The 24,110-nt window shown below is 45.3% G+C and overlaps 1 protein-coding gene across 1 annotated transcript; it reads right to left on the reverse strand.

Moving 5' to 3' along the window:
* Positions 1–1,123: 1,123 nt before the first annotated feature.
* P4HB (prolyl 4-hydroxylase subunit beta) lies at positions 1,124–22,409 on the reverse strand. The gene is made up of 11 exons (XM_086931153.1): positions 22,040–22,409; positions 16,727–16,933; positions 12,795–12,928; positions 12,412–12,549; positions 10,567–10,671; positions 10,092–10,217; positions 9,783–9,983; positions 9,173–9,293; positions 8,156–8,337; positions 2,353–2,442; positions 1,124–2,126 (listed from the first exon to the last, which is right to left on the reverse strand). Exons 1-11 carry the CDS (start codon positions 22,185–22,187, stop codon positions 2,043–2,045), a joined length of 1,536 nt encoding a protein of 511 aa, XP_086787279.1. The 5' UTR covers positions 22,188–22,409; the 3' UTR covers positions 1,124–2,042.
* Between the last annotated feature and the right edge of the window lie 1,701 nt (positions 22,410–24,110).

The following is a 24,110-nucleotide window of genomic DNA, read 5'->3' on the forward strand; positions in this document are numbered from 1 at the left end:
CTGGGCAACAGCTCACTTCATCTCCCCGGGCTGCCTAGAGCACCTTGAAACCGTAGATATGTTGGCACTTTTAAAATAAGTATTATGTTATTATAGTCTGGCAAGCCTGAGAATTCCCCCATAAAGAAGATTCTCGTCACCAGTGAATTACGCCATCCCTCACAACTACCGTACAAATCCAAAGCAATTTCGTACCACTTACTGGAATTGCTTCATACACCAAGACTAGGATACCATAACCCCCTCTTGGTCCTCCTCTCATACATAGGGCGACAATCTTCTATTACAACCCATGAATTCCCAGAACTGAATTGCCACTTACACTATCAATTAATCACAATCTACTGCATTTTCACCCAACCTACCGATCACATTCGTTTACAGCTTTATTAGTTTGTTTCTTGGTTACCGGTTCATGGGACGTCTTTCACTTTGCTAAAAGCTCCAAACTGCATGTAATCGTAATCTCCAGAAATGCTCATCGCAAAGCTTTGCTATGGCTGTAATTTGGAAAATATTAAAATCAGTTGAAAATAAATGATCACAACCAACTTCCACAGTCAATCGTCAAGATGTGGAATTATCCACCTGCAGAAGCAAGTATGGTAAGCAAGTGCTGCAAAATCCTGATGCACGCTGAAAATTGGTCACTATTTTGGAAGAAAGAAAATGGCACCCAGCAGAAGCGGTCTGCAGAAAAACAAACTAGTGAGCATGTTCACATTGGGTTGGCAGCTTTAGGGAAGTCCAGAGGCCACAACTCCGTGACTTTGGGAGTGATCTGCTCGTTAATAGAAACGGACAACAAAGCGGAATTAGTGGGCATGGGATGACCAGCAAGTCTAATGCAGCCAAGTTAGGAAAATGCAAATGACTGAAGTAGTGTTCTGCTCTTCAACTAATACGGTCAGAGGCATAAAAAAAAAAAAGATGTCCCTGCGTTAATACTTCGATGCTGTGTTATGTAGCAACTCTTAAGACTAATAATTGGAAATTATTTTGAGCCGTAAAGCCCATGTGAAGCCGATTTCAAGAGCAGCCATCTTCTCAGAAATGGAAGCTTCAAAACACAAGTACGCTGCAAAAGGAAGCACCCAATATCCATGAAGCACGAGACAAACAATAAAATTTAAACTTTATTTGGCCAACACATTATGCTCCAACAAATGGTGGAATGCTTTCATAAACAGGTCTCCGTTCTTCCCTGCCCATCCCTCCCCCCAAATGCCCGGCCACGTGTCAATGGGCTGCTTTGTCCAACTAGACTCCTAATCTTTCCAAACAGAGGTCCACACAGAAATGCCAATGAAATGTCAGGGAGTGGACAGTCCACCTGCCTGGGTGTTGTGGGGAGAAGGCTTCTAATGCATAGGTGTTAACAGACCGGACATATCCCCAGCCACTGAGCAGAACCGATAATACCAAAGGATGAAGGATGCAAACCACAGCACCTTCTCGTCGCCAGCAAAGTACAGCACTTCAAAATATGCCCTTACCAATCCTGCCAAAGGGACCAAGTACCACTAGTTTTAAGTGTGCAAGAACCAATGACAATCAGATCTCGCGCTTAAGTGGGTTCCAGGGATTCAACATCAGGCAGACCACGAACCCAGCGGACAAAAATACAAGCAGCAGCACTGCTGCTCAAATAACCTGCATCCGTAGGCCCCCCGACATGAGGGATTACCAAAATTACACAGCTGAAAAAAATTAAATATCCTGGGGACGGAACCTCAGGAGCCCGAATGAGTTAAGCGAGACATGAGCACTGAACCATACAGCAACTCGAGTGAATTAGCAAAAAAATGTACAAAAATAAGTAGTGAAAATAAAATGCTCATTTTCTAATTGTTCCCATGTTGCCAAAGATCCCTTCTCCCAAACGATGAGCAGAAAACGTTCAACTGTACAGACAGGTTTGGGTGAAATGGAGTCAATCCCTGGATTCAGCCACCTTGTCCCAGACCTAGATGCACTCTTGTACTTTGCCACAGTAGTGTCTTCTGAGTTTTGTATTGGGGGTGTGCAGGTTTCAAGTCACTTTACAGCTCGTCTTTGTGAATGTGCTGCTCATCCTCGTCGCCCTCTAGGTCAGGCTCATCTCCTTCTTCCAAGTCTTCCAGATCCTACAGAAGAAACATGATTAATAGGTGAGGACTCGGAAATAGACTGATCGCTTATGAACACAGTCCCGTTTACTGCTTAGCTATGGAATTCATGCCCACATGAGCATTCTGAACACCAGTGGAGAGTTATTCACTTGTGCTGGAACCCTGCCATTCTTTGGCAGGCTAACCAAGCCTAGGGCACCCTTGAACAGAGCCAAGGCACGTATATAAATGTACAACTTACATCCTCATCAGCCGCTGCACCATCCTGTCCTCCACTCTCCAAGAACTTGGTGAAGCCCTCCAGGGTGCGCTCTCCATTGTAGTCGACCACCTAAAATAGCAAACAAAGTCAACAATGCATGACAAACCATAGTGCTGCTGGTTCGAAATACCAGTTGCCCATCCCAGACCAAAAAAGTGCCTAGCAGTGCTACTGATGGCATCGCTAAGAGAAGGAGCGCTGTGCCAAGTCAAGATTAGTTACTGCCAGTGACAATATAGATGGGCTGAACGCACTAGAAATAATCCCAGCTTTTTTGTAATGGAACTGAATTCATGTAGTGTATCGATGGATACTGCATTACTGCACTTGACATGGATGAAGATAATGTGTTGCACTGTACTTTGTGTTTGTATTGGTCATTCCTTGCTTGTTTAATAAAAAGATTAATATAAAAAAATTCCAGCTTTGTTCCTTGCATGAATCTTAATTGACCTGCATCCAGAAATTCACCCCAAAGGCTCTTTGAAGGTGCACCCAACCTCTCCGATAAGAAGAGCTACTCCTGTTCAATGAAAGTAAGCTTGTGCCATCAATATTCGTTATCTAATTGTTACCACAGTTAAGATTACATTGGTCAAGATTACAAGCAGCAATCACCTCAGTGCATCAGTCTGGGTTCCCAGCACAAATGTAATAAAGGCGTTGTCACTTTGGAATGTCTTTACAAAGTTAATACATAACAGCCATAATGCTGGTATTTCTAATGGTAAAAAATCTCAATGTCCCATTCATTACTCCAGTATCTGCTCTAAACAAAATAATTGGAAATTTTCCCCTTTTTCCTTCAGTTTAGGAGTTCTAAAAATGCACACATTTTCATCGCAAATACACTTTAAATTTTGGAATATATATTAATTCAACCAAGAAAAAACGTCTACTTAAATAGGCTGGGCTGTGCACGGGAGAGCTAGCGCAGGTAGCTTGAGAGTTACAAGTAGCTCAACGATATATTAGCTAAGAATTTAAATCCAAATGAAACTTTATTTAATTGAAGTCAAAAGAACGGAGGTAAACTGAAGAGTGGGACTAAATCAAAGGTTCCCCATGGCAGCTGTAAACACCCAACTCTGTACCTCCTGAACAGACTTATTACCCCTAATTTATCCTTCCACCTAAATGGTTAACACTAGACCTGGTGCTAGCACTCCGATAGCCGTATGGCAATATTGAGGTAAATACCAAGAACCTGCAAATGCACCAACTCCACAATATAATGAAAATTGATATTATGACATCCCCACTAAATGATGAGATGTAGGAAGGTACGATCCTGCTAGCATAGCTAACCCCCCACTTTTTGCCTGGTGTCAGTGTTTGACTTAGTCTGCTGGGATCCTGCTAATTCGGACCCCAGTAACTGATTTCGACTAAATTGACACCAAGTACTTTGGAACCTCCACAATTGGCTACTGGTGCACCGTATAAGTCCCTTGTATATGGTACTAAGGTACACCAGGAATCTCCCAAGGACAGCAGCTTTTTTGTGCCACCCATGGAGTCTACTTCAAACTGACTACAGGCCTGCCACTGCAGGCCGAGTTGGTGCTTGCACCTCTCACAACAGATATAAGTTTCCTTATATCGGAAGTCATTGCACTTTAAACCTATAAGACATCCATCTGTTATGTTATGTTATTATTTGTTGTGCGCACAGCTACTCCAGCTAAGGAGCGTCCTGGCGCATTGACAAGGAGAACATAACACAACAGGTAGTAACAGAAACTAGAAGGGACAACTAAAACAAAGGTTTTTATGGCTTTCCGAAAAGCCGTGAGGCCCTCCAGCAGGCGAATTTCAACCGGGAGAGAGTTCCAAGTTGTTGCAGCTTTGACGCTGAAGGAACGTCCCCCCACACGGCAAAGCCTGTATCTAGGAACTACAGCAAAGGCCTGGCCTTGGGAACGGAAGGTGCGTGTCGGGACACAGAAAGAAAGAAAGCTCGACATAATTTCAGGGCCTATACCTCTCAAAATCTTAAAGGTCAGACAAAGGGCCTTAAAGAGCATACGCTTCCTCACTGGAAGCCAGTGTAAGGAGCGTAGGACACTTGACAACGGGCAAAATCTGGGCAGGCCGACAATCGCTCTGGCCGCAGCATTTTGAAAGCGGGTAAGCTCAGCCTGATTGGCCCCGACCAGGAGAGAGCTAGCGTAATCCAGGCGAGAGATGATAGTGGCCTGGATTACCAGCTGCCTGGTTGGGGCGTCAAAGTATTTGAGTACAGGTCTTAAGCCTCTCAGCATGCCAAAACAGGCGGCTGTTTTTTTGGTGTGTCCTACGAAGGTAAGAGCAGCATCCAGCCAGACTCCCAGATTTTTCAACTCCGGCACCGGAGTCCGGGTAGGTCCCAACTCTGGCGGCCACCATTGGTCACCCCATAGTTCCACTCCCCTTCCGACAATCATAACCTCTGTCTTAGTGGCATTGAGAAGGAGACAGTTCCCCGTCAACCAGCTAGCCACCGCCTTCAGTCCATCCTGAAACCTGGGGGCATCTTGTTCCGCATCCCCGCTGAGAGTAACCGCCAGCTGTGTGTCGTCGGCATATGAGACCAAGGTTAGGCCCCACTGCCTGGCGACCTCAGCCAGCGGTCTCACGTACAGATTGAACAACGTGGGACTCAGCGAGGATCCCTGCGGAACCCCCATGGCCAGTGGCTGGAAATTTGACTTGAAGGGAGGGATGGCAACACAAAAGGAACGATTACCGAGGAAGGAGCGGAACCACTGCAGCGCCAGGCCCCCGACACCAATCTCCTTGAGCCGATGCAGAAGGATGCTGTGAGAGACCGTGTCAAAGGCGGCGCTGAGGTCTAACAGTATCAGCGCCGCCGTCTGACCAGCATCCAACACCGCACGTAGATGTTCTACCATCACGAGGAGAGCAGTCTCCGTGCTGTGCCCAGCACGGAAGCCATTTTGTGTGGGATCAAGGGCGTTGGTCCGGGCGAGATGTTCTGACAGGGCCAAGTTGACATGAGCCTCTGTTATCTTCGCCGGCCAGGGTAGCAGTGAGATGGGACGGTAGCTTTCGGGCTTCGATGGGTCCAAGGAGGGCTTCTTAATAATTGGGGACACCACCGCCTGCTTCCACTTAGTTGGAACCACACCCGACTCCAGTGAGAGGTTGACTAGGGAACATACGACAGAACGGCCCATAAAGGCCTGATCTCTAAAAAGACCAGGTCTTACTGGATCTGATGGAGAACCAGATTTAACTTGCAAAGCAAGTTTGTCAAATCCCTCCAGAGAAAGAGGTGGAAATGAAAGCAGGGTAGTATGACATAGTGCCCCGTTGGAACTTCCCAGGTCAATCCCTGTGCTGGGGAATGCCCGGTAGATAGCTTGGACTTTTCCCAGAAAGTAAGAAGCAAGGGATTCGCAGTGGGAGATGGAACCCACAGTCACAGAGGAAGTCCGCTTTGCCAAAAGATCTTTCACGGCCTTGAAGATGGTCTTCGACGGGTTTGAGCTGTTACGGATTTCTGCTCTTCTCATGCTCTTCAGTCCTGAGCGCAGGGTGCTTGAAGTGTGAGGGTGCCCCTGCATGTGTAGGATTCCTACAAACCCCAGAGTAAATTCTCCAGGCTATGTAAGTGCAGTCAACCATTTTAATATATAGTGGGCATCAGTCATAATGAGATATCGAACTATACAGTGGCTGCACAGAAACCAGTCCTTTTTGGTTTCAAACGTGTTGGAATCATACCAAAACACTGATTTTAGTGTTGGAAGTATGATCCCATGTACTGGGGGATCCTTGGCAGACCCTCCTTTGCACACTATCACAGCCTTTCGGGGTCTGCAAGCTAGTGCTGCTGCAAACCAGACACAATTCTGCCCTCCTGCTACTGAGGTAAGATGGGGGGGGTAGAGGGGGGCGGCTGAGTAGAATAGGTTTCCTGACACTGGGAGGTTTTACCACCACCTTGACAGGTCTAAGTGTATTGAGCTGGCGGCTCTAGCCAACGCCAACAGACTGCTTTGAAGGGAACATTTGGTGCCCTCGTTGCAAATGTGCTTGTTGCATACTCCAGTTTGAGCCAGTTCAGGGACTCCTTGGCTACCACTAATGCAAAACTGAAGGCCATAAGTATCCTCCCCTTTGTCCAGCCCCTACTATTTGAGGGCAGGGGGACCCAGAGTTGTTATAACTCTTTCCTTAGGGTATTTAAGGACTTACCCGAGGGCAAGTTCTTAGATTCGTCATGGGACAAGACTCCATCTTTAAACTTAGTCGATATTCAACTGTCTGGACACAGACTTTGATTGGAAGAAAGACTGCACCAAGGAAGACTCTTGCTGCTCCCGGTCTTGCTCTTAAAGTCTTGGTCGTCTGTTTTTTCCAGGTTCGTCAGACCTGTGGGCATGGGACACCTGAAGAAATCTCCCTAGGAGTGAAGGAGTCCTTCCCCTGCATCTGCAGGCACCGCAGCAAAGCGGACCAGTCTGCTGCTCTGGTCGTTCTACGGACTTCCCGAGGCTCATCGGACAGCTTGCGCACAGCTCCTGGTCTTCCTCAGCGTCGCCTAGCCCTCACATCTGCAGCAACAAGGTCACTGTCAACTGTACAGAACCTCCCAACTTTGGTGGGAATTGTGCTTTCAAGCCTTCTGGTCACCTCAGTGGCACAGATTGTCCTATATGCTTGCAGGTTCTTCACTACCAGAATCCACCAGACTTTCAGCATCTTGTCCAGAGGCATCTTTGAAGTTTTCCATTGTTGTCTACAGCAGGTTCTGATGTCACTTCACCCCTACGCCTCGGCTTCCCTTGTGCAGGTGACCTGCTTCCTCCGGCATACACTGGTGGGGTGGCTGTCCAACCTGTCTTCGAAGGGGTTTCTTCTGGGTCCTCCAGAAGGGTCAGGCTCTAAAACTGAAACAGCAACTTCTACATTGACTTCTACTGAACACGCAGCTGTGTTTCTATTCTGCACACACCTTCTTTGGGATTCCTGGGTACTTACCTGGGGCGGTTCCTCATGTACCTGGCTCCTCTGGGTCTTCTGGTCCAAGTCCTGTCCTCTGTTGCAGTTTGCATTCTACTTTTAGTAAATGGTTTGTCTCCCCCTGGAGACCACTGTATTTTGTGCTACTTACCTGATCGCTTTTAAAGTATTCTTTTGTTCTGTGTTGATATCTCCAGGTAGGAGATATACCAATGCGTTAGGGAGAGTTGTGTAATAAAAAGTAGTCTTTTTATATAAACACAGATTCTTTCATTTAGCTCCCACTGCAGATTAATCTGGTAAAACAAGCTTCTTAACACTCCTTCAAGATACGCCTGAACGCTGCTCTCCACAGCTACTACTTTGCAAGCTTTCTATGGTTATCAAAGACCACTAAGACCATCATAAGGGTTGCATCGATTAGTGCAAGGTCTCACCCTTGAATAAGTGGCCACCATATCCTAAGCCAGCCTCCTACATGTGGGTCAAGCACTCACACCAGGTTTAGGCGCCAATGTCAGCAGACCTTCAATTTAATTAAGCCAAATGTGGGTTACATTTGCTACAAGATACAACCAATACATTATTTCCCATTTGCGTATTGGAAAGATTTCATGAAAGTTTATTCAGAAACTGGAAAAATAACTTATGTCTAGTACTGTATTACCACAACTCCCTGACCAGCCTTCAGGTCACCTTTCTCCAAAAGGAAACTCCTCCACTGTATAAAAACCCCACAAGCTGCAGATATAAGTTACACTAAATGGCTGTACTATTTTAGTTGCATCAAGAAACTATTATTGCAGCTCACCTTGTGCTCAGCGCCAGCTGGAAAGTACTTCAATGTGGGAAAACTGTGGATTTTCACAGCCTCAATTTCGTTAGCTGTGGAGTCCATCTTGGCAATCACAATACTCTCGTGATCCTTGTACTTCTCACCCAGTTTGTCCCAGATGGGTGCAATCTGCTTGCAGTGGCCACACCATGGTGCATCTGTCAAAGTAACCAGGCAATTCAAAATGAGCAAATGCACAAACAGAAGAGGAAAGACAAAAGCCAGGAAGCTTAAAAGCAGAAGGGGAGCATGTTCCTTAAGAAAAGTGCACAATCCAATCTATTGGCTTCTACATGGACTGTGTGCGCTCGTCTCTGAAAGAGATGGTTTGAAACTCAGCAGCAAATGCAACACTGCTCCTTCGAGAGGTGGGTAAGAAGCTAGTCGACCCCTTACTACACGGCCAAAATGAAAAGCCTATCAACTCAAATAAAGCTACTGCTGATACGCTGCACAAACCTTGCTCTTCAAGTACTACGAAAAAAGAAATTCCAGTTTTAAATTCTAATTACTATCTCAAAATTCGGCCTAAGCGAATGCTTAATAATGCTTTACTAAAAGCAATAATGTGCCTTAGTCTTAAAAAAACAACATTCTTTGTCTCAACTTGGAGTGAGCATATGAGGGATTGGCGGCTTATTGTACAAGGTGGCTTTCATGGGCACTTTACCACAATAGTACAACTCGGCACTTCAATCTACAGCATAGCTATTAATAACCAATACAGCGCGAGTTGTAATGCGGTTTAAGACCACCTACACAATAGAAGTACAAGATTGTCTAATCTTAAAATGATCTCAGAAGCCAGCCCAAAGGAAAAATGCACTTCTAGATCTAGAAGTGTCTTGTCAGAGGGTCAATAATCAGACTATGGGAAAGAATATTAAGGGAGTGTGAAGTTGCTACCAACCCGTTCCATTACCCCCCACCCGTACAGCCCACCCCCCAAAAAAGTTGTTTAATCATGCACAGCTCAAAGACGGTAAGACTCACAGAATTCAACAAACACGTTCTTGTTTTCATCAAAAACAACTTCTTCAAAGTTTTTGCCGACAAGTACTTTGACAGGGTTCTTGTCCCATTCGTCTGACAACTCCTGGCTCATTAGATGAGGCTGGAAGAGAGCAAGCATGAGAGTACGGTTACCCTTGATGAGCGTGCACACCCCACTGAACTGCAGCAGCCATCGAGGCCAGTGAACTACAGTCCATGCCTTTCACCCAGGTCCTACGAAGGTCCTTTGAAAACAATCACTGCTGAGCTCCTGCAGTCCTGGCCATTCGGTCAGACAACGATCATTTATTCACCTGCATAAAGCCAATTTAACTGAACCCCAACCAAACACCCGTAAGGACTTGCCCTACACACCAAAGCATCATGAATAAAATTTCCACTACCTCGATGTCCCAGTAAAACCACCGACAGTGCCAAACAACCTGGAAATTACGGTTTACAGCCCTTATAACCTGCAAAGCTCCGAAAAATCTGATTTTGCACTAAGCGGAGCACTTACCACCCGCTGCCTCGCGTGCTCTGCCCACAATCACCTTACTGCTCAACGCAAGGCACCAAAGGCTCCGATCTCGCAGTGACACCAGCTCACCTTGACTTTTCCCTCCAAGAAACTGTCACAGAATTCCTTGATCTTATCAGCGCTCAGATCATCTGAATCTGGCTTGTACTTGGTCATCTCTTCCTCCAGGGTAATGAGACGCACAGCTGGGCACTCCTCCTTCTTGAGGCCAAAGAACTCTAGAATGCGCTGGTTATCATTGTGGTCACTGTCTATGAAGATGAACAGGATCTGAGAAGAAATGGCAAAGTGAGGACATGAGAACACCAACATTGCTGCAAGCCCTGAAAGCTAAATAGGAACGCTTAGCAAACTTAGAGATAGCGAGAATAGCCTTACCTTTCCTTTGAAGTGTCCCGCAGCCTTCTTGAACTGTTCAAGTTTGCCTTCATAGTCGGACACACTCTTCGGCAGGAACAACAGAATGTGAGTCTTAATTTCTCCACCAAATATTTTGGGTGCCGTCTGGAAAGAAACACAAGGAAACTATCAAGCAACTACCGGTATTCCTCCACCCTACCCAGCAACACTAATTCACACAACTGACAATACAGTTCTAGCTTGCACCACAGCGCCCTCATTTCAGAACCAAGATCTACAGCTCTGCCAATGTACATCAACCTTGACACGCAGCACATCTCATTCAGAATACCCATACACCGGATATGACCTAATCAGGTTCAGGAAACCACAGTGGTTAGAACCCTTCTGTTGAGGTGTCCAGAACCCCATTACTCCAGTACTGACGCATGCACAAGTGCTTCTGATCCCGCCACGTGGAACTATGTACCAGATAAGGCGCAAACGAGATTACCTGCTCAGTGAACTCTATGACCAGGGGCAACTGGTTGGTCTTGATGAAGTTGAGGATATTCTCTTTGCTTACTTCTTCAGCGAAAGTGTTGCGGCCTTCATCAAACTGTAGGAACAAGAGGACAAGTTATATTCTGAACATAATGAACACAAACAATTTATGACATGGGCACTGTCTAGATGGCTGAAGCAAGATGTTGGAACACTTTGAAGGTTCCTGCAGGGCAGGAAGCACAGCAACAATAGGTGGGTCATTCACAGACTTCAATGTGCAGCTATACCAGTCATTCGCAAAGTTTAGGCTCCAACGGCAACCGAAGACTAGGGGCGTTGCAGGGCAGCCAGTTCACTAAAATTAATGCTAGATGTCAATGCACTTTATGGGCAACACCAAGCCTCAATAACTGCGGCGCATTGGGATAAGGAAGTGCCTCCCATGAAAGCAATTAAACAGGGGGTGGTGATGGACAGAGTTTCTGAATTGAGCAGAATACTCTCACCCAGTCAAGAGATCAGGGCTTAATCCAACACAGTTTTTTAGCTCACTGCACCATCCCAGCTCAGAACCTGGCTATATGCAAATTAGTCTGTCCCTGGCCCAGTGTATCATGGGAACAGGGCAAACCAAACTACCAAGCCAATTCTTTCACTGGGAAGGAAACAAGCTACCGGGGACCGGTTTCTGGCATTTCAGCCGTCTTCGGCCCGGCTAGCTTGAATCCTGATGGTGCAATGAGCTAGGGACTCACATCTGAGTATAGCCAGGTTCTGAGCTGGGATGGTGCAGTGAGATAAATAACGGTGATGGATCAAGCCCTGATCTTTGGACTGGGTAAGAGTGGTCTGCTTAATTCAGACACTCTGTTCATCACCACCCCCATTTCTGAATCGTTTTTGGCCACTATAGGTGTGGCAGGGTATACTCAGACATGAGTCCCTTTCTCACTGCACCATCAGGATTCAAGCAAGCTGGGCCGAAGAAGGCTGAAATGCCAGAAACCGGTCCCCGGTAGCTTGTTTCCTTTCTGGTGAAGAATTGGCTTGGTAGTTTAGTCTGCCCTGTTCCCATGATGCACTGGGCCAGGGACAGACTGATTTGCATATAGCCAGGTTCTGAGCTGGGATGGTGCAGTGAGATAAATAACGGTGATGGATCAAGCCCTGATCTTTGGACTGGGTAAGAGTGGTCTGCTTAATTCAGACACTCTGTTCATCACCACCCCCATTCCCATGAAAGCAAGGCCTCGGTAGTTCACTTCATCCCAACTAGACACCTTGTTGGGGTGCGATACTTATGGATCATCTTTCTCTGCTTTGGTTCACACAGCCTACTACTAACAATTATAACGGTTACAAGCACTGCAATGCATCACAGCCCCCAAATGGCTGCATGCTGTATTATAAGCAAGAAAAGATGTATGTAATAAACTTCTTTGGACAAACCTTTGGTCAATGCTTCTACTTGGGGCTCACATATCAACTATGTTGTACGAGCAAAATTAAATGTTTCCAAACAAACTCCACAATCTGATATTCGGAATATAGCAAAACCCTAAAATGTATGGAGGGTCATCAGTATCAAATGTAAATCTTTCTCAGCCATGCAAGACAAATTGCAAATACAAACGCCGTTTTAACAACTTCCATATCACCTTATCAGTACCAAACTCATTTCTCTTGTTCAAACGATGCTTGATGCCCAAGAAGACAACATTTCTGGGAGGTAAGTGAAGCTGGGGAGAAGCTGGATGTGACAGACAACACAAAGACCTTGTTCAACAGCAGCGCACATCTCCAATTTCCACCCATACAACCAGGGAATTTCACACTTCATTCTCCACCTCACCTTCTTAAAAAGCACAAGCCCGTCCTTCTCCATCTGGTATTTAGTGAATATGGCAGCACTGGAAGCAATTCCAAAAGGAATATCATCCACAGCGTCTGCAGCCTGCATGAAAGCCTTGGCAAAGTCGGACTCCAAGTCCTAGGGAAAAGAACATCATGAGCATGGTATGAAATGAAGGAGACATCTGTAGGTTTAATTCAAGATCTCGAGGTTAGGTATCATAGTTAAAGTGGTTTACTGGAGTTGTGAGCACGTGCTTGCGATGAAATATTAAGAGTACCAAGCAGCTTACGCATTTGCAAGGAAAGGATAGCAGCCTCAACTGCTCTTGGGAAAGGGATTTCAAATCACGTTTGAATGAGATACTGAAAAAATTAAGTTACCTTGAAGAAACCGATCAGTACAACATCCTGCGAGGCCACAAAGCTTTCAGCTGCAGCTTCATCCTCAATGGTGGAGGCAGCCGGGCCGGTGCGCTTCTTCAGCCAGTTCACAAAATCCTGTGCTTCTCGGCCAGCTGTTAAACAGACAATCATTAAATTACAATACCCGTGCCGCATCATGGTAGCCACATGATTATTGTACTGCAAGATCAGGAGGCTTATATCAGAGGGGATGAGCAAAAGCAAGAGTTTTACGAGCTAAAGATGCTATACATGGGTTAGAAAACAAACCTGTAATGCTTTAACTACTCTAGACTGGTAGGTGGTAGAATTATGCACATTAGGTCAGTTTAGCCAATGGCACGGCTGGTTATTAAAACTGTGGTTATCGAGTGAAGGCGTAATCACTCATGATATCGACCTATATTACAGGCAACATTTTCGGACTGCATATATTTTTACCTCATCCCTGCATGATTCGGCGAGTAGCAGGAAGAACGCACTGACAATAACGTGTACTTAACCGCTTAAAGCTGCAAAACCTTTGCTACAGGCTGGTTAACTTTACCTCTGAATCTAGAACAGCATCGTGCTGTAACGAATAATAAAGAAAGGAGTATGCAGTTCATAAGGAGGCAGACTGACTTTGGAGTGAGTGCCAATAACTGGCTACCAAGAGGAGGATGGGGAATCCCTCCTTTCGGAATTGGGGCCCTCACACACCCAGCCTGGTGGGTGTCCTGCTTCATCATTGGGCATGCTCCTAGTCTGGTTGGCACTGCAATACCAGACGGGCACCCTCAGTGGGGGCTCTTTGGCAGAGATTTTTTCCTTGCAGTATGGTGTGTGTGTAAGGGGCCCTAAAGTGTTGAAGTGTAGTGTTGTGGTTTCTAAAAAGACTAAGTGAGTTAAAACGGGGAAAGGGAGGATATGGGCAACTAATTTAATAATCCCGTCTCCCACCCAGATTAAAAAGAGTGATGGCGTCTGTCTATAGTGATGTTATAGGCAGTTGCTCAATGCGGTCAACATGTTTCTTGCCCTGGTTGTCCCAAGAATGATCAGGCTGCAATTCAGGACCTAATATGGAAATTGGAATCTACACTAAGTGACTGATAATGGGGTGTAATAACATATTACCAGTCTGATATCACCAGTGGCGTGTGATGTCCGTGGGTGTGGTAGCTAATCTATAATTTATTCAAGACTGGCCCCATCAGGCTGCAGCATAAAGTGGACACCTTAATTAAATGTGTGTCAATAACTCGTGCCTAATCGGCGGAGGAAATAACCTGCAGTGCCGGTACCAGCAATATCTAGGTTATTACACCCCATTATCAGTCACTTAGTGTAGATTCCAACTTTCATGTTCGGTCCTGAAGAATTGCCACCTGCTCCTTCTTGGGACAACCAGGGCAAGAAACATGTTGACCGCATGAAGCATAGTGCATCTTTATATAACATCTCTGTAGACAGTCGCCATCACTCTTTAATAATCAGGGTGGGAGACAGGATTATTAAATTAGTTGCCCTGGTCCTCCCTTTCCCAGTTTTAACTCACTTGGTCTTTTTAGAAACCACAACACTACACTTTAGGGACCCTTACACACCATACGGTAAGGAAAAAAGATTTCCGCCAAAGAGCTCCCACTGAGGGTGCCCGTCGCATATTGCAGTGCCGACCCACCGAAGAGCATGCCCAATGATTAAGCATGACACCCAGCGGGCCGGGTATGTGAGGGCACTAATTCCGAAAGGAGGGATTCCCCAGCTTCCCTCTTGGTAGCCAGTTATTTGCACTCACTCCAAAGTCCCCGTCAACCTCCTTAGTAATGGAATACTCCTTTCTTTGTTATTAGTATCAGGGCACGTATGCTGGACCTTCAAAGCGCTTTTTCGTCTCTCGTCGTTAGCGTAACAAATGAATACACAGCACCCATTTTTGACAGAGGTGGTGTACTGCAAGAGTGGGAGCATAAGTATTTTTGTTTAACTCTGTGCATTTTAAATATATAATTTAAGGACTACATGAAGAACATGCTCCTCCTTTAGGTTTTTAATGTCAACAAATTACTATGGTAGGCCATACACAATCATGCATGCAATATTGGTTTTGTTAACACAATCACTCTTGTTGGAGCAAAGCATCTAATCTTTATTACTAAAACCGCTTTGTTGTATCAATAAATACTTTCAAAGTTCATTTAACATCCATTGTTTAATTAGGCTCTATCCGGGACATGGCAATACTTCGGAAGGTCCTGAACACCTTTCGATCAGTGTGTGCAGCAGAACAAGCAGCTGCACTGTATCACCAACTTCCTAATGATCATTGTGTGCACAGCATCGATTATTTGAGTCTGCCGAGGACAATTTTTTAAAATCATGTCCCTTGGTCAACAGCTTTGAAAAGACGTGCCTCACGCACCCTTTATGCATTAGTACCTTTATGGTCTTTAACCTTCGGTACCCATTATGGCTTTTAGAGGAAGCGGTTTGTGAACGTAATGGACATGATTCTATAAAATTTTCCATACTGAAATATTTTCTGGAGCTGGTCTACTTCTCCCACTATGTTGGATTATTCACCGTACAGGTGATGGGGTCAGTTTCTGGAAACAGACAAGGAAGAAAGCATCCATTTCCAGAGCCTCACATAAATCACATTGCTTCTCTTCACATTTTGAATGTCTCCACATTAAGATACAAACTTCTGAACTGGAGAACCAAGGAACAAAATCTCGGTGGAAAGCGCCAGTGCCAGGACACCATGGGCTTTCTTGGTATCGCATCACTTGTGTTATGTTATGTTATGTTAACTGTGTCTTTTATAGCGCTCGGCTACTCCGGGGAGTGTCCCGGCGCTTTTATTTATAACCTGTAACAGAAAACACAACGGGGCAAATGAAAAAGAGACCAGAAATCAAAAGAAAGAGCAAATCTAGAGAACAAAAAGCCAAGTTTTACGGCCCTTCCTAAATGCTAGCAGGTTGGAAGTGCTGTGCAGTGACACGGGCAGAGTGTTCCACAACAGTGGAGCCAACAGCCTAAAAGACCGGCCCCAGATGCGTGCCTTTTTTACCCGAGGAACCAGGGCCAGGGACAAAGACTCTGATCTCGGGGATCGGGCAGGATGGTAGAAAGCTAGCCTCTTTTGAAGGTATTTCGCTCCAGAGGCATAGAGAGCCTTATGAGTCAAAGTCAATGCCTTAAAAACTATCCGCTTCCGGATAGGTAGCCAGTGGAGTGACTGCAGGAGGTCAGATGTTCGGGCTCACCCGCGCAGGCCAAAAATGGCCTGCACCGCTGAGTTCTGGACCACCTGCAGCCGTTGCAAAAGATACTCCGGCAGGCTGAGATAAAAAACGTTGAAATAGCCCAATCTCGAGCCAATTAAGGACTGAACCGTGATCTTCCTATGCTCTGCCGGGAGCAAAGGAAGAAAGTTGCGGAGCATCCTGAGGAGGCCAAAGCATGTTCCCGTTAGGCCCAGAATCTGGGATCTTAACGTCAAACCGTTATCCATCTTCACCCCCAGATTCTTGGCTAGCTGGGAAGAACCTGCTGGAGGGAACATGTTAACAGGCCACCATTCCTGCCAATCTGGATCACACCGACAACCGAAGAAGAGTACCTTGTGCTCTCAAACATGATGGTGAAAAAAGAATCCAAAGGTTGAGTCTAAAATTGCGAACATGACTACACTCAAAACTTATTTTCCAGTAAAAAAAAAATAAAAAAAACAGAGCCCAGCTGCTAGAGGGTGAATGACAATCAGATCACTTAAGATTTATTAGCAGCTAACCAGCAATCTAAACTACTACTGTAGCACTTTCACAGTAACAGAACCACAGCCTTATGAGTTATAAACATCAATGCTCACATTTACCTTAAGCCAACTGCACCAGGCCTCAAGCACCACCTCCACTTACCAGAGTACTCCTTGGGTGAAGAATCATCACCGTTCTTGAAAAACTTTATGGTTGGGTAGCCTCTAACTCCAAACTTCTGAGCTAGATCTGCCTCTTCTGTAGCATCCACTTTGGCCAGACGAATCTCAGAATTCTCTGCCTTTAGAGTAGCAGCTGCTTTGGCATACTCTGGAGCAAGTGCCTTACAATGACCACACCATGGAGCATCTGTAGAAAAAACATTTAGAGATCAGATCAAAAAAAATCCAGATCCTTTCATCAGGGGGTAAGTCAGATAAGCAAGCCACAGTTGTACAACTATAAATTGAATGTTAACTTGTGCAATTGCATAATTATTCAATTAGTATAAAGCCTGTGTACAAATATGGAGGAAAAATCTGCCCAGTGGAATTAAACTGAGGAACAGTATGTACTGAGATAAGTGTGTTTCTAGTTACGCTATTTTGATTGTGTACAGACCATCTCCCGTGAATCAATAATAGGAAATGAAAAGCAAATGAACACGTCACCAGCATCTAGGATAATATACAAGGTGACAAAGCAATACACAAGTGAGGAACTAGAAGGAGTAGCCATCACATTTGTCAACTTCGAAGATTGAGTGGAGGTTGCAAAATGGCTGCACGTCCTAATTACATGAACAGATATGTTCTTCTGTCAGTTGTATCCCCATGGCTTCTAGTGCTTACTAGTTGTCCTGACAATGTGTTCCAACCAGGTCATGTGGCTCTTATCACTGCCTTCGGTAATCATCCGAGAATGGTCCATTAACGGTGATGTAATGGCCATGCAATTCAGGGGTATAGAACAGACCTGCCAACCACCACTTGCTGCACTATGACCTCAAGTACCGTAAAAGTAAAGTTAAATTTCCAACTGCTGGCAACCCCATTTAGCCATTACATCTTGTAATGATATGTACATTTGGCACAATCTGGACCGAGCTCCCACAGCTCATGTTCGAACAAACATTCTACTTGAAATTTAATACCATGTGCATTCCTGGTGAGGAGCACGCAGAGCTCCTGAAAGTTTGTTTGCTGTATAACAAATCTTGTACGGCTGCCGATCACTTACACCGGCTGCCAATCACTTACACCAAAAACAATGAAGGAAATTCATGACCATACATAAAGCCGGGGCTTTAGGTGGGCCTGGTCAGTCCGAGTGAGCACCAGCAGTTATTTTCAGGGGGCCTTGAAACGGGTCTCTATCGGGCTCTACTTTCGGGCCTTGCAAAGGTAGCCACTTATTTTATTGGGCTGCAGTGAGAGCATGCACATCACTCACTACTGAGAAGTGGAGACGTCATGCCAGGTGAGACGCGTTGTAGGGGAAGGGAAACACTTTAAAGGGCCATTTTCTCAGGATTTCCCTTCTCTTTTTGCAGCGCAGGAGTAACATCATTGTGGGCAGATTAGGAGAGCCTACCAGGCGTGCAATGCCCATTTCCTTGGGCTGAGACAGCTTCCCGGGCACGCACACACAGCAGCACCAGAGTACTTCACAGGTCTTTAAAAGAACATTTGCTTGCAAACTAGGCTCTGTTTTTCACCTGTTTTTAGAGCCCCTGCATCCCTACTCTGCCTATTACTGGAAGAATTAGCCTCCCCAGAAATTTGGCTCTGGTTGCGCCTCTGGAGACTACCACAGGAACTCCAGCACATCCCTGCTCTGACCTTTCACAATGTCTTGTAATAGCGGTATGAAAACACACGCTTTGTCCGGCTCACTTAGTTCTCACACCCCCTCTTTAATATGAAGATAGTAGCGTTGGAATGACCTTTATATTCCTATACTGTGCGTCACATGGAAATTTAGATGGGCGGTTCTCACCACCCCAAATTAGCCGTTTGGTATACTCTCTCAAATGTAAGAACTACTGGAATTCAGTATCTGTCAGTCAGCCAATTTAAAGCAGTGTTGCTATATAGAAATGGATAAGAGATTATGTTTCTGAATTTGCATCTTACACTGAAAAGCTGGTTTACACTTCTTTCGCTGGATCAACCTTTCTTTAAGACACCACCAGAGAAGCGTGGTTAACTATGGTCCACAAAGAGCAACTGAAAGCTTTCTTGTTCTTTATCAGAAACATCTGCCTGTCAATGGTTATCACCAGCCCTTTAGGCCCATTAAGAGGCTGGGTGGATGAGTATTTTGGGGTGTTTAAGATGGGGGCGGATGGTGCACGGAAAGAAGGATGGATAGGTGATTAAAAGGAGAGTGGATGGATGGCCGGATAGCTAGATGGATGGATGTATGGATAAAAGGATACATTGATGCATGGACCAGTACTTAGGATAGGCGGGTGGGGCTGATAGATGCTTAGGATAGGTCCATGTCCAATGAAACGCTAAACACTTACACATTGTATTTTTAATTTTATTTTTTGCAGAGTCGCCCCTGATGAAGGCGCCACATAGGTGCCGAAATGCATTGGGCTCAACAATGAATGATTGATTATACATGTCATGTAAAATGCTGAAAAAGAATACATGTTATTTGCAAAGTAAAAGATACTAATGCATATTGTTGTGAAAAATGAGAACAACAAGAAATAATGCTAATGAACAATGAATGATTAAAAGCAAATGTACTAATGAGAAAATCAGTTGGTTTACAGTGTGGTGATACAAACACATTAATAAGGTGCGGAGCATCAGGTGAACAGTGCGCGATTAGGTGGGCACCAAAACCCATCATAACTCAACATTTATCCTAGGAGTGACTATCCTATATAATCGCAGCACCAATAGAATACCTAATAAATTTGGGCACACCAGCGGAGTGCTCCTCACGATCCCAATTTACAAAATAGGATAGGTCTGGGACAGATGTATGTATGGACGTATGGATTGCACAGTGCTTAGGATAGGCGGGTGGGCTGATAGATGCTTAGGATAGGTGCAGGGACAGATTTATGTATGTAGGTAGGAATGTATGGATGGATTGAAGGATGGTTGTATGGTGCTGTGCTTAGGATGGATGCACGGCTTTAAGTGGGCCAGGTCTGAGCACCAACAGTTGTTTTCAAGGGGCCTCGAAACAGGTCTCTATAGGGATCTATTTTCAGGCCTCGCAAATGGTAGCCAGTTATTTTTAATTGGACTACAGTGAGTGCATGCACATCGATGTGCGCATGCTCATTTTGCTCACTACCGAGAAGTGGAGAGGTCATGCTAGATGAGCAGTCTCGTAGGAGGAAGGGAAATCCTTTAAAGAGTGTTTCCATAGGTAGGATAATTGGAGGGGATTTTCTAAAGCACACAATGCTAGTTATCTTGATTTAGACCACACCCCTACTTGGATAGGCCCCACCCCTTTAAGAGATTTGTCCCATCCCTTTTAGAGCACCTACGTTGTTTCCCCCCCACTTAAAGCCCTGCATAAAGCCAAAATGGACTGTAAATACTATTGCAAAACAAAATCGGATTAAGTGGTTAGCGCTTCTGAATAAAACAAGTGTGGGAGAGCGAGGGTTACACTTCAGTACAGGCCAATTTAAACATATGATTGTTAAGAGGACATGCTTTGGAAGAAGCTTAGCATATACTGAAGTGGAACTCTTGACTCTTTATTACCCACTGAGATGTGGACATGCCACTCCGTCCAAGTCCATGTACGCAGTGTTCTATGACTCAATTCCATTTTCTGATCTTACTCCTGGTGGTGAAAATCACAGCGATGGGTAACTAGAAGGGAGGAATTGCTGACCGAATAAAATAAAAAATAAAACACATGACAAGTGTCCTTAAACTGCATGCAAGCTTCTCGAAGCGGAAAAGCCAGGCAATGCCTGCACAGAAATACTAGAGAAATGTGGCTGAGTGTTAACTTGCAATGGTTGCTCATTTATCCACAACCAGAACACATGCGTTACAACTGTGTTCTAAATACAGCCAATTAATCCGCTCGGGTTAGCAACTAAAAATAGCTCTAGACTTGGGACCACTTCAAAGCAGTGAGTGCCGATTAAAGTTCAAACTCAACCAAGTGTCTCCTCTAAATCAAGTCACGAAACGCACACGCGAAACAGAAACCTTGACTGGTACCAAAATGACATCTATGAAATATGGAAACTCAAGGTCGGTGGCTGGCAACTTCAAAAGTATTTGAGCTAAGCTTGATATTAGTTCGTTACATTAATCTGTTGGTTTTACTACAAAATGTAATTAAACTCAACTGTAAAGACCATGCTTTAAATTGTATCTCAAATATGGTCATATTACTTGCTTGTCATTTGATAAGGCTTGAAAAGCAGGTGCTTTGCGCAGTTAGGCAACTAAAACTGTGAGAGTCTAACCATACGACAATGGCGCTCCCGGGACTTCTACTTGTCTAAATGTGTGTAAACCCGTAGCAGTAGATTTTGCCACCGTCCACCTTAGGTTCAGACCAAGTCACCTGATCCTATTCCGCGCTTTAATTTGCATAGTCAGAATTCCGGGCAACTGAATGCTCCCTATGTAGTTCCTTCGTCACTTTGTTTTACAACCTATGTACACTCACGAGTCCCGCCCTTTCCCGAATCAGTAAGACTTCTTCCACGTCCTCTGAGGATGTCGGAAGTGCTGACCTCCGGACCCGCCCATCGGGAGCGAGCTTAGATTGGCTGACGACCTGGCAGTCAGGGATGAGCACCCGCTGTACGTGCAGGACGAATGAACCAAACCTAGCCATTTAAGGGGACGATTTCGTTTCCATACATAAAAGCACGTGCAGAGATTACAATCACCCCATGCAGTTTACTAAGTCTGAATGTTCGACCGTCCCAAATTTTTTACGTGTAGGACTGCACTTTGTTATGATCACAGCGTTGAAAGGACAGTAGCCTTCCTAAGAGAACAACTCAGTCACCTTACATCAAACATCAAAATATGCACTGCACAGCACCCCAGCCACAAAGCAGGAGTTCCACACTCCATGAGCCTTTCCCTTCCGTAAACTCAAAATTATTTTAGACATTTCTATGTGTCCAACTTCTTAACAGAATAGCCCCGCCACCCAATCCTTGTCTCAAGTGTACCTACCCAGTAACACTCCCCGTCTATAGAAACCCACCTGCAGACGCCCTGAACCAGCCTCATCAAGACATTCCTACTATGCCCACCCTATTATACATACTACTGATAAAGATAAACACCACACCAGGCCTCAAACATTGCCCCCTTCGACAGATGCCCCTGCATCGCTCTCCAGAAGCCCCTCCTGCATTATTCTCAAAGTAACCCTCCTTCATCAAACAACTCATCTTCTACACAGACACTCCTGCGGCTGCACCCACTCATTCACCCAGCCCCCCGTACTCACAAAACTCCACGAGCAAGCCCGGATACTTCTCCAGCGCCTCCTTGAAGTTGGCATTGGTCAGCACCAACACATCCTCCTCCTCCTGGATATCTGCGCGCACCAGGCCCAGAGCAAGACAGCACAGGGCGGGCAGCAGGAACCGGGCCATGACGGCGACTTGGAGAACAAGCTGCTTGAATCTGGGAGGATTGGCAGGAAAGGAGTCTTGACCCTGTGCTTTGTTACTGTCACTGCCCCTCAACACTGGTTCCTGCGGTCTCCCCCCTCCCGGACGTGGCACTGCACCGGGCCCTGCTGCTAGGACTTGAGAAGGGGGAATCGCTCTGCGCAGGCGCCTTATATCACCTGGGAAACTGCTCGTGTAGAAATCTAACTGGACCGCGTCTCGCTCCAAGCCCCACCCTTCCACCCGCAGGAAGTGACACAAGGGAGAGCGACGTGCACTTAGACAAACCGAAAGTACCACGGAAACGAGTAATCAATTCACCGAAGAGGCAGATGCACACTTTCCCCTTTGTCAGACAGAGAAAGTTTTCGGTTGTTTGTGGATCGCTCCCATCCCAGTACTAACGCGCATAAACGAAAATATGTATTTCTCAATCCTTTTCAGGCAATGCGGCTAGAATCTGGAACTCACTTCCACCAACCCTCCGAACCACAGCCTCTATCTATCTGGACCTTCAAAACAGATCGTAAATCTCTTCTCTTCATAAGGTTTGGGGCATATGTACAAAGAAGTGGCAGATTGAGGTGTTAGCCGTCTTGACTTAACGTCTCACTCCGCCACTACAGATACGCAAGGCTGCACCATATTTACAAGAATATGGCGCAGCCTTGCGTTTCCCCGTGGCTGGCGCTACACTTAGCTGCCTAGCCCCAACGCAGGCACCCTTGCACCATAGTGCAACGGAAGATTGTTTATGTGTAAGAAGGTGTTTCTTCCTGCAAATAAACAATCTTTAAATGCTGTTTTGTCACTTCTATGTGTGCTGCTTAATGCAGCGCACATGGAAGTAACAAAATGTACTTCAAAAAAATATATTGTTTATGTGCAGGAAGGGACACCTTCCTACACATAAACAATTCAAGGCATTTTGCTTTTTCCATGTGTGCTGCACAAGGCAGCATACATGGAAAAAACTATACGAGGAGAAATAAAGCATTTCTCTTCTTTTTGCCAAGCTGAGACCAGGTTTTCCCTGGTCTTAATTTTGGCGCTGCTCCTATTTACGCCACCTTTGTAAGTTGGGGGGCAGCGTCAGAATCAATGGGTGTTGCGGTGGAACGCCCACCGCAATACCCACTTTCCACCCCTTTCACGTTAAGCATAGCATGAAGGGGGGCCTTATTTACAAGGCAGTATTAAGCCACGTTAAGTGGCTTAACGCTGCCTTGTAAATAAGGAAAAGCCCCTATTGCCATAGGAATGGCAGAAAAAGTGACATTCCTGTGGCAATAGGGGCATGTACATATGCACCTTCCAGGCTTAATTCAACTCTCTCCTGTCCCTCAAGACTGCTTGGCATTCATTTTGAACACAACGCTGTAAATATGTCTCCTATACCTGTATTAACCTATTTCTTGCACCTCTTATTTTATCTTTTTTAATTAGCCTGATTGTATTTGTTACTTGTTAGTGTGTAATTCTCCTTATGTAACATACTTGGTTCTATTGTAAAGCGCTCTGACACCTTTGAGTAAAGTCCACGCTATGTAAAACTGCATTAAATAAAAAAAAAGGAAGGCTTTCAACTTTGAGTGAAAAAAGGCTTGACTTGAAAACTTCCCTTGCTTCAGTTTACTTACTAAACCTATTGTCTATCACCGAATGTTGAGTCTCCGTTTCTGCCCAGTAGACAATGTTAAGCATAGCTGCCAAGGTTTCAGACAGCTTATGAGCATCCCGTCTATGGTTTGAGTGTGCATGCATCAGTCAAATAACTTTATTCGGTCATTATAATGATAATTACGTATTTGTATAGCACACGACTACCTGGAGGCATCTCGGCGCTTGTACAAATACCACTAAGGAACCCTTCCTGGCCTTTCCCTGTGAAGTGCCCACTCCTGG

Source organism: Lissotriton vulgaris, chromosome 7 (assembly GCF_964263255.1).
Source record: "Lissotriton vulgaris chromosome 7, aLisVul1.2, whole genome shotgun sequence".
Lineage (NCBI taxonomy): Eukaryota > Metazoa > Chordata > Amphibia > Caudata > Salamandridae > Lissotriton > Lissotriton vulgaris.